The sequence below is a fragment of the Mixophyes fleayi genome, chromosome 2 (assembly GCF_038048845.1).
Source record: "Mixophyes fleayi isolate aMixFle1 chromosome 2, aMixFle1.hap1, whole genome shotgun sequence".
Taxonomy (NCBI): Eukaryota; Metazoa; Chordata; class Amphibia; order Anura; family Limnodynastidae; genus Mixophyes; species Mixophyes fleayi.
In genome coordinates, this window is record NC_134403.1 from 126910386 (window position 1) to 126928971 (window position 18586).

At 37.8% G+C, this 18586-nt stretch overlaps 1 protein-coding gene across 3 annotated transcripts in view; it reads left to right on the top strand.

Moving 5' to 3' along the window:
- The window catches only part of NALCN (sodium leak channel, non-selective), a 431975-nt gene that overhangs the window by 128192 nt on the left and 285197 nt on the right, over positions 1-18586 (top strand). For all 3 annotated transcript variants that reach the window (XM_075199955.1, XM_075199956.1, XM_075199957.1), the window contains one exon: positions 12534-12685. In XM_075199955.1, coding sequence (XP_075056056.1) covers positions 12534-12685 — 152 coding nt within the window. The remainder of the gene's footprint in view (positions 1-12533; positions 12686-18586) is intronic.

Here is an 18586-nt window from a genome sequence, read left to right on the forward strand (position 1 = left end):
TCTCACTAGCCAGTCCGTTTTTGGCTTCTCTCCTTTTTTCCAAGAATCTCCTGGAATCTTCTAATTAATTCACTGCAGTTTGCCCATCCCAAAATAGCAGATACAGTTTGCATTTAGCTGAACTGTAGTTTTTTGAATAATTAAATAAAGTAATATACCTGTGCTTTGCAGGGTATTACACTAGTATGTTGCCCATCAATGTTATCAAAAGAGTTTATCTTCCATTGATAAGAGTTGCTTTTGTTGGTGTGGGGAAGTTTGTACCTTCCACAATGTCTACTGGTCCTGCCCCAAGGTATATGTTTTCTCGTCCCAGGTTGCAGAGATGACATGTTCAATATCACAATCCTACTAAATTCAACCACATTCCTCCTGGGAACAAAGATAGTTTTGTTTTTTTTTTGTTTGTTTTTTTGGAATAAAATCGGATGCATGGAGAATAGTAGATTACATATAAAGAGCAAATTTTAGCAATTTAAGTTGGAGTAGCTTCCCTGATATCAGTGTATATACACTCAGTGGTCACTTTGTTATATTGTGGCATGAATTCAACAAGGTGCTGGAAACAATCCTTAAATATTCTGGTCCATGTTTGACATGATAGAATCACGCAGTTGCTGTAGATTTATCAGCTGCACATTCATGTATTGAGAATCTCCTGTTCTACAACATCTCAAAGGTACTCTGTTGGATTGAGATCTGGGGGTAAATGTATTAAGCTCCGGGTTCTCCAACAGCCGCGAGTTCGGCGTCTTCAGCGTTTAAATTTAAAGCAGCGCTGCCTTGTAAAGGGAAGTTTCCCTTTACAAGGCAGCGCCGCTTTAAATTTAAACGCAGAAGACGCCGAACTCGCGGGTATTGAAGAACCCGGAGCTTAATACATTTACCCCCTGGTGACTGTGAAGTACACTGATCTCCTTGTCATGTTTGTGGAACCAGCGTAAGACCTTATGCATTATCTTGCTGGAAGTAGTCATTCGAAAATAGGTAAATTGGCGATAAAGGGATGCACATGGTCAGCAACAATACTTAGGTAGGCTGTTGCTTTTAAACAAAGCCTAATTTGTATTAAGGGCCTAATGTGTGCCAAGGAAACATTCCCAAACCTTTACGCCACCACCAGCCTGCACCAAAGACACAAGGCAGGATGAATCCAAAGATGTATGTAATTTACGCCAAAGTCTGACCCTACCATCTGCATGTACAGCCATAATCGAGATTCTTCATATTAGGCGACATTTTTCAATTCTACAACGGTCCAGTTTTGGTGAGCCTGTGCTCACTTTAACCTTGGTTTTCTATTCTTAGCGAATAGGAATGGAACACAATTTTGTGGTCTTCCGCTGCTGTATCGCATTCACTTAAAGGTTCGATGTGCTGTGCGTTCTTCTGTGTACCACTTTTTCAGTGCACGATTCTTTGAGTTACTGTCGACTTCCTGACCAGTCTGGCCATTCTCCCCGACTCTCTCATTAAAAAGATGTTTTTGCCAATAGAACTGCCACTCACTGGATGTTTTGTTTTGCGCACGATAATCTGTAAGCTTTAGAGACTGTTGTGCATGTAAATCTCAGAATATCAGCAGTTTCTGAAATAGTCAAACTACCCCATCTGGTGTCAACAATCTTTCCATAGTCAAAGTCACTTGAATCACATTTCTTACCCAATCTGGTGTTTGGTCTGAAGTGAACCTCTGGACCATGTCTGCATGTATTTATGCATTGAGTTGCTGCCACATGATTGGCTGAGAGTTATTTGCATTACCGAGCAGGTGTACCTAATAAAGTGGCCACTGAGTGTATATGAATGCTTATATATATGGGTATATATGTACATTATGTCAATATAGACCAGAAACTCTAGGAAATGTTTCCAGCGCTGTGAATGCATGCCACAAAGAATCCAAGCTGTTCTGGGGGCAAAGGTGTGTCCTACCCAGCACTAGAAAGGTGTATCTAATAAAGTGGCCACTGAGTGTATATGTACACTACATGGCCAAAAGTGTGTGTAGAAACCTTGTAATTTGGGTATTTGTCCATTTCAGCCACAACCATTGCTAACAGCCATGCAATCTCCATAATCAAACACTAGCAGTAGAATGGATCATACTGAAGAACTCAATGACTTTTAGCATGGCACTGTCATAGGATGGCAATTTTCCAGTAAGTCAGTGTGACAAATTTCTGCCCTGCCCCGTTCAACTGTAAGTGCTGTTATTGTAAATTGAAAATGTCCAAGAGCAACAACAGCTCAGCTGCAAATCTGTAGGCTCCACAAGCTTACAGAATGTGACCACCGAGTGCTTAGGCATGTAGCAGTTAAATATCACCTGTCCTCAGTTGAGACATATACAAGAACTGTTTGTTTGTAGCTTCATGGATTAGGTTGCCATGGTTGAGCAGCCGCACCCAAGTCTTTGCTCACCATGCACCATGGGCAATGCCAAACGTCAACTGAAGTAAAGCACATCGGCTTTGGAGAAGTGAAAACACACTCTTTGGAGCAATAAATGACGCTTCACTGTTTGGCACTCTGATGGATGAATGTGGATTTCTTGGATGCCTGGAGAACGCTTCCTACCCGAATGCGTACTGCCAACTGTAAAGTTTGGTGGAGGAGGATTAATGGTCTCTGGCTGTTTTCCATGGTTTGGACAGGGCTTCTTTTTTCCAGTAAATGGTAAACTTAATGCTACATTATACAATGACATTCTAGAGAAATGTGTGCTTCCAACTTTTCCCTTTTCTGCTTCAGAATGACAATGCCCCTGTGCACAAAGTGAGATCCATCAAAAGTGGTTTCCCGAGTTTGGTATGGAAGTCACTGCAGCTAGGTTCCAAAATATTTTGGAAAGCTTTCCCAGAACAGTGGAAGCTGTTATAGCAGCAAAGGTGGGACCAACTTCAAGGTGTTGGAATGAGATGTTCATCAAGCACATATGAGTTTGATGTGTTATGAATATCCACATTCTTTTGGTAGTGTACGGCATCAGCAACTCCCTTATTGGTGATTACTTGCCCTGGCACTGGATAATGATTTTAAAAAAAAAAACCGCATTGAAATGTTTGCAGGCAAGCAGAAAAAGATTGTGGGTGCTGAAGCACCCACAGAGCTGGTGTCTATGGTGGTACTTGTATATGGCTTTTATTTCATGAATTGGTAACTTTCTTGGAACTTGTTTGTAAGGTTGTAGGTGGTGAAGAACTAGCAGTTTGGCTAATGCATTGCAAAGAAAATACACCATTTGAAATGGCAGTGTATTGCCTTTGTATTTGAGTAATGCCAAGTACAGAATTAGTGTACTTGGGATTTATTACAGGGCTAAATTAAATAAAATGAGGAAAAACGAAAACCCCTACACAAAGATATTGTGCTCCAAAAGATTGTGAGTTACTGAGTAGGATGTAAAATAGAAAATAAGCAAATCAGAAAATGTTGCAATGTACTACAATTACACTCAGAAAAGTGAAGAATAGAATATTCAGTGGCCAGGCCCGTGGTACGTCAAAGCTCATGTCAGAAGTCACAATCACAAATAGTAACATTTACAGATGTTTTCCTCTAGAACAATCCAGGATGAATCCATACCAGAGAGGCTGTGTAAGCTCCTTTTATAAGACTATAGGCATGTGACATTTGTTTATTGACTTATTTATAGTAAATGCACTGTGCTTCACCTGATTTAACACAGGAGTAAAATTATTCTGCAAATTTTACCAATGTGGACCAATTACCGAATTGCTGAAATGCAGCCTAATTTCTGCAAATTAGCCTGTCTCTACTTTAAAGTAATGCAGTTTCAATTGCCACTATCTGTCTTGTTTGTATAGCTAGCAGTACTTGTTGATGCCCTTTGTTGTCATTGGTAAAGATATAAACCCTAAATAAACATTGTGCTCCATGTTGTGTAGGACATGATATAAGTGGAGATATTCAGACTAATAACTCTATTAAAAAGATTTACAACACACAGTAAAGTACAGTATTAAATTCTTACACTAGCTAAAAGTTTATAGCGTGTAGTAAATTGGCTAAATTTAGAGGGACCATAAAAAATATATAGTTGGTCTACTTTTTATTGACCATGGAGAGAAAGCTATAAGAAAAGGCAGATATGCTATTTTTGGACAGAGAAATGCCAAAGCACCCAGCTGTTTTTTTAATTTTTACTGCAATGGTCATTCAGAGCTCAATGGAAATTAATTTGATCATGCTGTCATAATAATATGAGGATTTTTTTTATATATAAATAAATTCTATATACATTGTATATTAATACATTTTACCAGTTGAGTCCCAGTTAAATATAGCTGGAAACCCAAAGCCCTAGGACTCATTAAGTCACTGACTTAATAGCTGATTTGTTGACAGCAGATGTTGACTTAGCTCAGCTGGGCTCTGTAATTATTTTGCTTGTGGCATAAAATGAAATAACCCCCCAACTTGCACCCAGCTGTCCCATTGGTTGAGTAGGCAATTGGTGTCCATAAAATAATTTTTTATTTGTCTGAAACATTTTCATGAAAAATATGCAACAGTTCTCATCTAATAATCCCAACGGATAATGTGGCATTTTGTTTCCAATAAAAACAAATATGGAAACAAAATATTGTACTATTACTATGTTCAAATTCTCGTTCTAGCTAATATGTATGCAAATATGTGTAGTTTAAGTGTTGCAAATGTACATGATAAATGAACGTTATAGAAGATGGTACATGTTTTCCAATTATCACTTAGCTAGTTAAACTGATAATAGCATTTATGGCTCTTGTGACTATAATTGTTGTTCATTTGTACATTGCATATGTGTAAAAAGTAATCGGTATTACATATACACTGTTTTATTTTACATAGCAACATATGTTTTTGTTAATTTATACTAATGCTATCTTGATTACAATTATTATGTTGTAAAAATTTGTACCAATGTATACATTTATATGCCATATATATATATATATATATATATATATATATATATATATATATGTATATATATATATATATATATATGTATATATGTGTGTGTATATATGTGTAGATGTATATATGTGTGTGTATATATGTGTGTGTATATGTGTGTGTGTGTGTATATATATATATATATATATATATATATATATATATATATATGTGTGTGTATGTATATATATATATATATATATATATATATATGTGTGTGTGTGTGTATATATTAATTATATGTGTGTATGGGCCTGTATCATGATTCTATTTGCATAGCATATCTTATATATGATATATATTTGCGTAGCTCTGCTCTGTGCATGCTCAGAAACGGACCTTAGGCCAAAGAGCGTAATTGTATGCAGTTCAGGGCACAAATGACACTTACGACAGCCTATGACTTGAGGGTGAATGGTGGAGGGAAGGGGCGGAATAAAGTAGGTAATGTAAAGTGAGGGTGTGCTGAGGTCAAAGCAGATGTGGCTGATTCAAGTCCTCCGTTTCTCGTACATTCGCTTGATTTCAGCTGTTTCATTTGCATTAGCTACACGGCAGGTGTAGGTGCCGACTGATAATGATGACTGACATGGCATAGTCTTTGTTTTAAAAATTACACGTATCCGTTCCACTAGCTAGCACAGAACATGTGTATGCAATAATATAGACTATAAAGGCGCATTGTATGTACAGTATGCATTGAAAACATCATCTTTTTGTATTGAAAGTAAAAAAATTAAAATTGTTTATTTTCTAACATAATATTTTAGTATGCATTGTGATGTGACCTTATGCTGCACATATGCTTGTGTGTATACCACAGTCTGTTCTGCTGTTTACGGAAAGAAAGTACTGTTTAGGCAGAGCGTACTTCAATCCAGATTCAAGTCGAAACACATCTTCCATTCTGCTTCAATTTGAATATAGTTAGAACTACACTCAAGTTCTGTGTCTTATTTTAAGATGCAATTTGCTTCCAAACATGAATTAGGTCCTATGTCTTGCAAAAAGTGTTGCTAAATGACAGTTATAAATACAATAAAGATGCTCTTAAATATGTTTTCTAAAGGGCGTATGATTTTACCTTGATATTGGGTCCTGCAAGCATATGTTCACAAATAGGCCCTTTGTGGCATTACTATTTATTAGTGTATGGTTTCCTGACTGTTTACAGATGTACTTCCTTTTACATACTGATAACAAGGTGCCCATATAACTAGACTCTGCATTTATAATTACGTACATAAGTACAAATTTGCCAGCTTAATCATTGGTTAAAAAAATATAAAAAAATATTTTAGTAAAATTGGAGGTATTGTCTTAACTCTTCCCTATACTTATATAATATTTCCTCTCTCTGTATATGAAGTACTCTCTGAAAAACTTCTCCCAAAACCTGACTAGAACACCATCTTACCTAAACCTTCTCTTAGTAGAAGTTGTATCCTATCACTACAATTTCTCACATTGCCCATATGGGATCCTCTTGATTAATGCTATTTGAATGTTGACTGATGGCAAAATATTATTTGCTGTTGCTGGATTGCAAAAGGGTTTAGTTGAAATATAACCAATATAATTAAATCTAAAAATTCTTAATTATGAAGAGTCCTTGTGAATTTCAAATGTACAGTGTCTGTCCATTTGATAAAAGATTATCTATCTGTATCACATACCCAAATGCAATGCTTCAACCACCTCGGCTAAAGGTTGGCATATGATGGGTTGCATTTGGCACTCATTGCCTAAGCCTGTGTGGTAGACGGTCAAACAAATACATTGTTAGTAAGCTTGAATTTCAGTAACTAACATATTTGGTCATACTATAGTTTACTTTATGATATTTGGTCATCTAAGTTTCTGGTTTTCCGTATAAGATTTGATGCTTTTCTATGAGTAATAAAATATAATAATAATAAAAAGAGTTTATAATTTTGCATAGTGTTATGAACTACCATGGCAACCCATGGCAATAGTGAGTAGAGAGGCTTTAGAATGCCCCACTGAGTTCTGTCTGCTCTATGTACTGTAAAATTATCCACTTCTTCTTTGAAAAGCAGATATTTGTAGAAGGACAGCTAAGGAAAAATGACAGATGCATGCTTAAAAGGTACTTAACTTACTATTCAAAGAAAAAGAGACTGTGGGATTGCTGCTTTACTCACAGGGCCTCCACATACAAATCAAGAAAACACTGTTCCCCTATGTTTTTTTGTTCTACATTAATAAATATTTGGTTTCTTCAATAATCAATGAATGTAGTAGACTTGTGTATAAAACCTCGCAGTTACATGCAGTTACATGTATGCTAAGGGTGTGCACCGGGCACTTTTAGTGTTTTGGGTTTTGATTAGCTTGAGGTTTTGGGTTCTGATTTGTTTTGCCAAAACACCTGACGAAAGGTTTTGGTTCTGATTTCGGGTTTTGGGTTCTGATTTATATTTTAAAAAGCACTAAAATCCAGTTTTTTGGTTTTTTTCCACTCCTACGCTATTATTAACCTCAATAACATTCAATAACAATCATTTCCACTAATTTCCAGTCTATTCTGAACACCTCACACCTAACAATATTGTTTTTAGTCCAAAATGTTGCACCTAGGTAGCTTTCTGGACTGCGTAGTGGAGTGGGCCCGGTACCCAATTTGGTATCGGGGCCACAATACCTCCGCCTTCAAATGGTCTCAATTCCACTGCACAGCTGCCTGCTCCTACATCCTCTGCAGCATATACAGGGTGTAGATCGAGCGCGTCAATACCGCTTGTTTTTGACGATGACAGGTCATTTTCATTAATTTTGGATTTGGCCCCAACACTGAATGTAGTTTAATATCTGATACGCATCTATCTGGACTGCGTAGTGGAGTGGCCCCGGTACCCAATTTGGTACCGGGGCCACAATACCTCCAACTGGTCTAAATTTCACTGCACATATGGCTGCTCCTACATCCTCTGCAGCATATTCAGGGTGTAGTTCGAGCGCGTCACTACCTCTTGTTTTAGACGACCATGGTACAGAGCATTCATCATTGAGATCCCATCAAGTATGTCAAAGACAGACAGCGTCGAAGTGTTATTTGTTGACTTTGGGAACAAAAAAACTGTCCCTGTTGCAAATTTTCGTGCAATGAAGAGTGACTTTTTCATTTAAAGGCTCAAGCTTTCAAGTGTAGTGTTTATAACATCATTACACCAACAGGTAAAAATCCTTTTAATTGGGATAATGGAGCCACAAAGGAAATTGCCCATATGTAATGCCCGCACAATGTTACTGGCGTTGTCTGACACCACAAATCCCCAGGAGAGTCAAAGTGGGGTAAGCCATCAACCGTCTAAATCCCACTCCACTGATGGCGGACACCGGACGCACGTCTAACACCAACATAGCTGTTAAGGCCGCAGTTATCCGCTTTGCCATAGGATGACTACTGTCGTACTTTGTGCTCATGGCAAACAATTGTTGGACGGTCACATAATGCCAAAAAAAGATTTGCAAGATGGAATTGTCCTTGGGCCCTCCCACCCACCCTCATGTTGTTGAAATAGGATATGCACACTTTAACAAACCAATCATTTCAGCGACAGGGCCTACCAAACAACTGTGGCTGAAATGATTGGTTTGTTTGGGCCCCCACACCAAAAAAGCTATTCATCTCTCCCTGTACAAACTAAACAGGCTCTACTGAGGCAAGATGTCGTCCTCATCCTCATCCTCTGATTCCACTCCCCCTTCAGTGTGTACTTCCTCATCCTCACACATTATCAATTCATCCCCGCTGGACTCCACAACCACAGGTCCCTCTGTATTATCTGGAGGGCAGTGCTGTACTTGATTGAGGAACTGATAATTCATTTTTATGAACATCATTTTTTCAACGTTCTGCGGAAGCAACCTCCTTCGCCGCTTACTGACCAGGTTCCCCGCTGCACTAAAAACTCTTTCCGAGTACACACTGGAAGGGGGACAACTCAGGTAAAATAGAGCCAGTTTGTACAGGGGCTTCCAAACTGCCTTTTTTTCCTGCCAGTAACAATATGGACTGTCTGACATGTCTATTTGGATGGTGTCAGCAAAATAATCCTCCACCATTTTTTCTATTGTGACAGCATCCAATGCAGCGACAGTAGACATGTCTGCAATGGTTGGCAGGTCCTTCAGTCCGGACCATTATATGCAGCACAAGAGAGCGTACCCCTAAACCACACACAGTTTGGGACTACAGAAAGAATGAACGTAGTAATAGAACTGGCAGTTCCTATTTTTTGGAACTACAGCTATAATGAACGTAGTAATAGAACTGGCAGTTCCTATTTTTTGGAACTACAGAAATAATGAACGTAGTAATAGAAATAGCAGGTCCTCTATTTTGGGACTGCAAGAATATATTGCTCTATAATAATTTTTATACTTTTTCAATTATTTTTTTTATATTTTTTGAAAATTTTTGGTTTTATATTTTTTGGAGATTTTTTTTTAATTTTTTAAAAGATTTTTGGCTAATTAAATTGATATGGACTTATCAGAAACAAATACAGGACAAAAGCACCACTGGACCATTGCAGTACCTATTCTCTGGAACTGCTTAAAAATTGAACGTATTAAATGTAATATAGATTGCAGTACCTATTCTCTGGAACTGCTTAAACAATGAACGTATTAAATGTAATATAGATTGCAGTACCTATTCTCTGGAACTGCTTAAACAATGAACGTAGTAAATGTAATATAGATTGCAGTACCTATTCTCTTGCACTGCTTAAAAATTGAACATATTAAATGTAATATAGATTGCAGTACCTATTCTCTTGCACTGCTTAAAAATTGAACGTATTAAATGTAATATAGATTGCAGTACCTATTCTCTGGAACTGCTTAAACAATGAACATAGTAAATGTAATATAGATTGCAGTACCTATTCTTTAGAACTGCTTAAATATTATTTTTTTTATTAATTTTGTATAATTTTTAAAATAATTTTTTTTTAGGGAATTTTTAAGAGATTTTAATAATTATAAAATTTGTATGGACTTAGCACAACAAAGCACAGGACTAAAGCAACACTGGACTCAGCAGGACAGACACTGGCCAAAGCACCACTGGACTCAGCAGTACAGAGCACATGACAAAAGCACCACTGGACTCAGCAAGGACAGGGCACTGGACACAGGCATAAAGCACCACTGGACTCAGCAAGTACAGAGCACTTATCACGCAGGAACACCACTACCCTACACACCCTCCCTCTTCCCTGATGTCAGGCGAAATGAAGATGGCCGCAAGGTGAGTATTTATGACATCCGAGTATCGCGAGATCAGACGCGAGACTTGGATGTCATAGCCTCGTTTCGGATTCCTTTGGCGGCCGGAAGTACCCAAACAGTGCTCGGATCCCGTTGGATTTCGGAAATCCGAGCCCGCTTATCCTTACTGTATGCATAATTACATACTTTTCCATCAGAAAGCCCCCACCAAGAGACAATAGACCTTTTTGTTGCAGATTTGTGTACTTTAGGTGTAGCATAAAAGGTTATCACTGTAGGTTCTTCAACCTTAAGGATTTCACATGTACCCTCAGTGATCATGGCAATTTTTTTTGTAGTATCAGTCATCTTAAACAACTTTTATGTTAATTATCCAAAGGAGATGAATATTATATTTTATTACATGTCTTATCTCTTGGTATCTTCAGACACATTTTCTGATATTTGTTTTTTTTATTATCACAATCTTTTTACTGTTATTCAACATTTGTTCAACATTTTTTTATTACAATGTGATGTTTTTAATTATCTTTAATCCTACCTGTCTAAGCACCAGGTTGTTGTATCTCATTTGTAGCTTCTTTCACAGTTTTGAAACACAGGGCTTTCATTTAACTGGGGGATGGTAAAGATGGGTTTTTACCTTTTTTACCTTTTGTCTATATTATTTTGACCACTTCTCTCAGACACTGTTGACTGACATACAGATTTTCTCACAATAATCAAATTCATCACATGCTTCTCAAATAACCATTAACCTCCTTCCTACAAATCTACAAAATAATTTAAACATTTGTATTATTTCTTAGAAAATGAACTGTAATCTGACCCGTTGTTGGAAAAATATTCCTCCTTTTGATCATACAGATTTTTCAAATATATCTAATAGTTTGCATGAAAGATTCAACAACATCGAATTCATCAAACTCTGAAGTGGATGAAAATTATAGACCGCTTTTAGCAATGACAGATTGGGATAAAGCTGAAAAGAGGAAAAATATATTATGTTTGACAGCTTTTTCAAAGGACTTAACCACTGTGATATAGATGTTTGCAGTGTCATCCTATAAACTGCTCTTTTTATGACATCTTTTTTTATCCCTTTCCTTCTTTGTACATTTCTGAAAATGTAATGTCTCTTCTATTAAAAAAGTTTTGTATTCTCTTTAGTCATGGGTGTGAAATTTTGTGTGCAGATTGATTTGTTGAAATGAGTTCTCTTTTATGTTAATTTTTATCTAGTGCTCTAAACCGGGTCCTCCCATCTTGATGTCAAGCCTGTTTGGGGGTCAGTTATTTATAGGCTTTCCTCATCTGGTGGGTTGTTGGGCAGCACTAAATTGTTTGCCTACACTCATCTAATTAGCTTCTCAATCCTGATGAAAGACCCAACCTTTACCATAATCTCCTGACAAAGCAAGTAGGGTGGAATAGCTCTCAAGAACTAAAGTAGTCCAAGAGAAAAAAAACCTATTCCAGATGTCCGTTTGTGCCAATTTAGAGATTCTCCGAGTAGAAGTTTAAAAAAATAAAAATAAATCTTTGGTTCTCAATCTTCATCTGCAGTAACCTGTAGTAATCTTGATTGAAGCCTCCATCTTCCTCACAGTTAAAATAATAATAATATAAAGAGATCTTGATGGAAGCGCTTGTTCACCATGTAGTCCAAGCAACCACAAAAAAGTGAAAAATCCCTACTCCAAGTGCCAACCAATGCACACTTTCTTCCATCTCTTATGTAATTTTTCCCTGTCAGCTGACTGGTTTAACATTTTAACCAATCGGATGGCAGTGAGGACTTTTTTGTCGTCAAGTCCCATGTATTTGATTGTTTGAAAAATATATATGGCCACCCTTTCTTCTGTTATATTATTCCCTTTTCTTCTTTTTCTTTTTGTACCCCATACATTTTGAAAATATTCCATAAAACTATTGATGAAAAAAAAATATGTAAAGACAGATGATTATCACTGTATTATACAATGGGCCCACAGAGCTCTAGGTGGGAATAAGAAATACTCCCCCACCAGAGGTTGGGAAGTTATTGTAAGTTGTCCTAGCACAACAATGCTCCCTACATCAAAACAGTGGGTGTGGGTGTTTTCTTATCTCCCAATTCCACTGTGGTAAAGAGGCTGGATTAAAGACCCTTATCACCAAAGAGCTGTATAATTGTTCAGCAAAGCATATTGCATAATTATGGACCTTTTGGATCATCCTTATCAAAAGTAACTATTAATTATTCCTGATTTCCATTCCACCCTTATCTTTAATTTTAACACACTATTTTGTTTTCATAATTCCAGAAATGTGACTTGGAATAATCTTGCCATTCCGGATACTCACTGTTCACCAGATGGAGAAGGATACCAATGCCCGCGTGGCTTTAAGTGCATGGATCTGAAAGACCTTGGTCTGACCAGGCAAGAGCTTGGATACAGTGGCTTTAATGAAATAGGTATGTTTACTTACAGTAATTCTAATTGACACCTTCTCCTATTTTCCAAATATCTGCTGTTAACATGGTTTAATAAGTCAAATGTCAACTCTGGGAATGAATGTTTAAAGTTGAAGTCATATTTTGGTTATTTAAAGACAAGTGCATTCAAAAACGCCTCTCAAAAAAGTGATCGATGATCTTCTTACTGCAAAGTCTAAGGGTGATTTCTCCATACTCATTCTTCTTTACCTCTCCTGCTTTTGACACTGTTGATCACCCTCTTCTCCTAAACACCCTTCACTCCATTGGCCTTCATGGCACAGTTCTTTCTTGGTTCACGTCCTACCTATCGAACAGCTCCATTAGTGTTTCTATCTCTGGTACATCCTCCCCACCACTCCCACTATCTGTTGGGGTACCACAAGTCTCTGTTCTTGGCCTTTACTTTTTTCATTGTACACTTCTTCTCTTGGGGCACTAATTTGCTCCTTCAGCCTCCAGTGCCACTTCTACGCTGATGACACCAAAATCTATATCTCTTCCACTGACCTCTCTACTTCTGTATTATCTTGTGTAACCAATCGTCTTTCAACTATCTCCACATAGCCCCAAAGCTACCTAAAGCTCAACATATTTAAAACAGAGTTTACTACCTTTAAGAATCGCCACCTCCCCTCAAATCTCCCTCACTGTTAATAACACCACAATTTCCTCAGTCTCCCAAGCCTGCTGCCTTGAAGTCACACTCGACTCTGCCCTCTGCTTTAGTCCTCACATCCAGACTCTCTCCCAGTCCTGTCGATTCCACTTTAAAAACATTGCCAGAATACGCCCTTTTCTTACATGCTACCAAAACGCTTATCCATTCTCTCATCATCTCCCGTCTTGACTACTGCAACCTCCTGCTATCTAGAATTCCCGTCACCCATATATCCACACATCAATTCATCCTAAATGCTGCTGCAAGACTAATCTTCCTCTCTCACTGCCCCACATCTGCTGCACCACTTTGCAAATCCGTACACTGGCTCCCTGTGTCGTACAGAATCCAATTCAAATTATTCACCCTTAAATACAAAGCCTTAAACAAGACCTCCCCTGCATACATCTCAAATCTCATATCAGAAAACTCTCTCTCGCGCCCTCTTCGATCTACCTCTGACCTGTGCCTTGTCTCGTCTCTGGTAACCACCTCTCACTGGCACCTACAAAACTTCTCCTGTGCTGCTCCCCACTTATGGAATTCCCTATCATGCTCAGTCAGACTTCCCCACAGCCTTTAAATCTTTAAACTCTAAAAACCCTGTTTTTTAAATCATACCTTATCCCTGATGATACTATTCACACTAATGCACCCTCACAACTGTCCCAATCTCCACTCTAAGCCACATCTGCTCCTCTTCTTTCAGTTGTGCTCTCTTCCACTTAGAATGTAAGCTTTTTAATGAGCAGGGTCCTTCATACCCTTTGTTTTCATATCTGTATTTATTTTGTCTGCCTGTATCCTCTTATTTTATGTATGTCCTTTTTTATGTATATCCTTGCTTTCTCTACTGTATGGCGGAGCACTGTGGCACCTTACAAATCTACAATAAAATAATATAAGAAGAATGTTCATATTTGCAAGTGGTTGAGTGCTGTAGGTTTTCAGCTTTTCAAACATGTAGGAACACATAGCAACTAAAAATTATTATGCCTACATCCACTTGGCCTAATGTAAAAAAATGTCTTGTCGTAGCTATAGGTTACTGCACTTTTTAGTCCTAAATCATGTTCGCATATGGGAAATTAACCCTTATGTGTCCCATAAGTTATTGTTGTGTGTTTTTTCATTTTAGAACTTTTTTATTTAACGTTCCAGAAGAGAAAAAACGAAAACGCAAATTTGGGACCAATAGGAATTCATATTTTATTGATTGTTGTAGATTATTATTGGGAATTCTGGATTTCTTTCCTACCCAAATAAAAAATCATTTACAGTTTGTAGATTCTTTAAGTTACTCAAGATAAATAAGGAGCATTCAGTATGCATATAAGAATTTAAGCAGGATCAACTACTTTAGGGCTACAATCTTACCAAAGCACTAGATGTAGTCACATGTCCAACCAAGTAATTGCCTTGTAATTGCCTCCAATAATGACCTCCATATGGACAGATAATGGAGGATTAACAGCTTGTTTAGAGCAACTGGGCGAATATTTTATGCATTTATTTTCCCCAATAACAAATTTTACCAATCAAAATGAAATCTCTTCACAAATCCCCCTTCTTGTTTGTCATTTAACCTTTGCCTGGTTTCAGTTTTAATTTAAAATGTGACCAAATCTAGTGAGAGTATTACATAATTTTTGTAAATGATGTGTCAGGATTGGTGGTTATTATAATGACATCCTCTGTAAATAGTCATATATTGTGTTCTAGCTCTATCATTTTTCTCTTCTATGCTATCTGGCATATTGAGCAGAAGCTCCATCACCAGAACAAAGAATAGGGATAATGTAGGGCACAACAGTCTAGTGCCATTGGTAATGTTAAACAATTCAGAGTAAATACCTGTATATAGAACATTCACTGAAGAATGCAAGTAGGACTCCATCTATATAGCTAGTACTAGTCCACTGAAATCAAATTGTTGTGCAACTGCTCTCAGATATCTCAAATCAAAGGTCTTCTCTGCCTCCAATGTTCTCTCATATCTGCATCCAAAGAGCCTCTCTAGGCTTTTAGCTGTTCCTTCAGCATTGCTTATAATCTAGGTAAGTCTCCAGCTTAATTATCTAGATCTCAGTGAAAATGTTCACTTCTGGGTGATGGAGAGCTGCCATATTGTGCTGTATGTTCTGGGTGCTTCCACAGGTTGTAGACAGTGATAAGCTTAAGGGATGACACTTTTTTAACCCTGCTTTTCCCATATTGGACATGAGTAAATGTCCACAAAATGCAAAAGGCTTTTTAATTGGACAAGAAGTTCTCACAGTCACCCAAAATTGGCACTGTCCCACCTAAATAAGGACAGTTTCAGTTGGGAAGGTCAGTGAAGATCAAAATTATATCCTTCTGTCCCGTTTTTCAATAGCTGCCCCAAATGATAATCTGTCTTACCCGTATGCATCTGATGGCCAACCCTCCAGAGGGATACTTAACTTCAGCATGCATGCGTGCCTTTTGCGGCCATAGATTCTGTAGCGTCTCCATAAGACAACAGGTGCGTACACCTTATTAGATCCTCCGATAATACAGTCCGCAAAATTCAGTTCCTGACAGAATTACATATTCTTCAATATATGACCCGGATAGTTCTTACACAGGACCTTGTTATCGTCGTTTATCTCAGTGTGTGAGCACATTTTTTTTACATGGGACTCATTTTTTCCCCTAATGTGTGTGCTTTTGGGATTCCTCAGGAGATTGTACCCATTTCAAGGTCTAGGTGTTGGCTTATTTGGATTTAATTGCTGGAGCTTTGCTTGGAGTATACACTTATCTCTTCATATTTGCACACTAATACCTATTGGTAATGTTTTATATGTGTATATAGTGATTAACAATTTAAGTTTTTTAGAGGCCCTCTTGTCACATTTATCTTTTTTAAAATGTATTGTGTATTGATATTTATTAATCCAGTGATCAATCTGCACATCGCAGTTCTGTTTCTTTTTTGTGTATGTGTCTATGAATAGGGTGAGCAATAGACCCTAAGAACTAGCTGCAGTGAGATTGACTTCTTGCATATTGATATGTTTTGTCATGTAATATTGACTGTTTAATTAAGATTTATGTTCATTAATTAGATATTTACCTTATCTTATATTTATGTTTATTACAGTCTTTATATCCTCATTAGCGCTGGAGAGCTTCCTAGGCATAAGAAGCTAAAATACCAGCAGAGGTTGCATTAACTTAATTTCACTTAGAGATTCAAACATTTGCCCAATCTTTGCTAAGAACCGTAAATATTTATGAGAGGGTTAGCCGGAAATTCATCTCTTTGGCTAGAGCTTGGCAAATAACAATAAATGCACTAGCAGCTGAGTCCCATAGCAGAAATACGGAGCAACCATGAAAACACAAAAACAAAATAAAACGTAAAAATACGTATTTGCACTTACTTTTGCCTGTCTGCCCCTAAGCTTACCAATGGAGAGTCCTTATGCAAATATTTGAATTTCCTGCATCCACAAGTTTACCATTAAAACCCTTTTAGCAGAGCCTTCACAACTACAAGCTACAAATGAACACTTCATGCCAAAACCTGAACTGGCCTTTATGGAGTGGGATTATAAGTAATTGTCCCTTCTTCTTCTTTCATTCTTCATCATTTATTTATATAGCGCCACTAATTCCGCAGCGCTGTACAGAGAACTCATTCACATCAGTCCCTGCCCAATTGGAGCTTACAGTCTAAATTCATCCCCTAATATAGACACACAGACAGACAGACAGACAGAGAGGGAGAGACTAGGGTCAATTTTGATAGCAGCCAATTAACCTACCAGTATGTTTTTTGGAGTGTGGGAGGAAACCGGAACCCCTGGAGGAAACCCACGCAAACACAGGGAGAACATACAAACTCCACACAGATAAGGCTATGGTCGGGAATCGAACTCATGACCCCAGTGCTATGAAGCAGACGTACTAACCACTAGGGCACTGTGCTGCCTCACAGCAACTCACTCCAGGGGGTAAAAGTATTAAGTGCCGATTTCTGCAAGTCGACGGAAATCAGTGAGTTTGCAGTGAAAATTTAAAGCGGCATTGTTCTGCAAAACAATGCCTTTTAAAGCCATTGCCGCTTTAAATTTTAACTGCAAACTCACCGATTTCCAGCGACTTGCAGAAATCAGCACTTAATACAATTACCCCTAGGGCTCCCTTTTCTCTATTTTACAGAACCAGACACCCTTTCCCTGCCATGGAGCTTCTGCTAATTAGCCAACCACTGCAAACACCTTTGCCCCAGTCCCAGCCTCTACAAAGGAGGCTCTCATTATCATTCGGTGTACAGTGTCACTGGCATTTGAACTTGCATTTTACACATGCCAATGGGTATAAGGGCTTAAGATCTCACAATATTACTACACTATTCCGTAGAAATAAATGTTGACACATACTGTTAGTAGACAACTCTTTCACAAAGAGCTTAATTTACATTTAGATTAATATGTTCTCTATTGCTAAACCACCTATGGCTGTCACATCTCTATCCTTCATCTGTCGGCTGTCCTAAACTTCCACTACCATCTCGTTCTTGTAAATGCAGCTCACAGCCATCAGCTGAGTCTATCAAGCTTGCAGTGCCTGCCTGTGAACACATATGACTACATTTTTAAAAAAAACTAATCATGTTTCTGATGGCCACAAAACGGGAATGTAACATAACATCCTCCTAGTGACTGAATTATGTAGATTTTCTGATTATGCAAATAGTTTATGGCTAAAAACAGAAAACAGCTCGAACATTTCACATGCCTCCAAGAATATGAAGAATTAATATACATGCATAGATCTTTTGATGTGATTTCACTCCCCTTGATCTTTTATAAGAATATACAATTTACATATTTATTTGTTTGTATTTACTAGCTTCTGCTGAGTTAGTAGGGTGCAACAACACTGGACTTATTACTGAAACTTATCACACACTTTCATATGCTCTGAGCTATATGTAGTTTCGACAGGAATGTTGTTAACTTTGACAATGAAATCATGTGTCTTCATTCTTTGCTTCCAAATGGTGCATGTTGGGTTGAAAGGTTATTGCATTCATTGCATTCAGGATTTTCAGTCATTTACAAATAAAAACTTGGTACATTTGATAGCCTATTACACACAGGGTCAGGCTGGGCAGGGGTGCATCTGCCCCCTTGGGGTAGTCCCATAGTGGGCTACCTTGGGCTGGGTCACTGGGCCACCTGCAA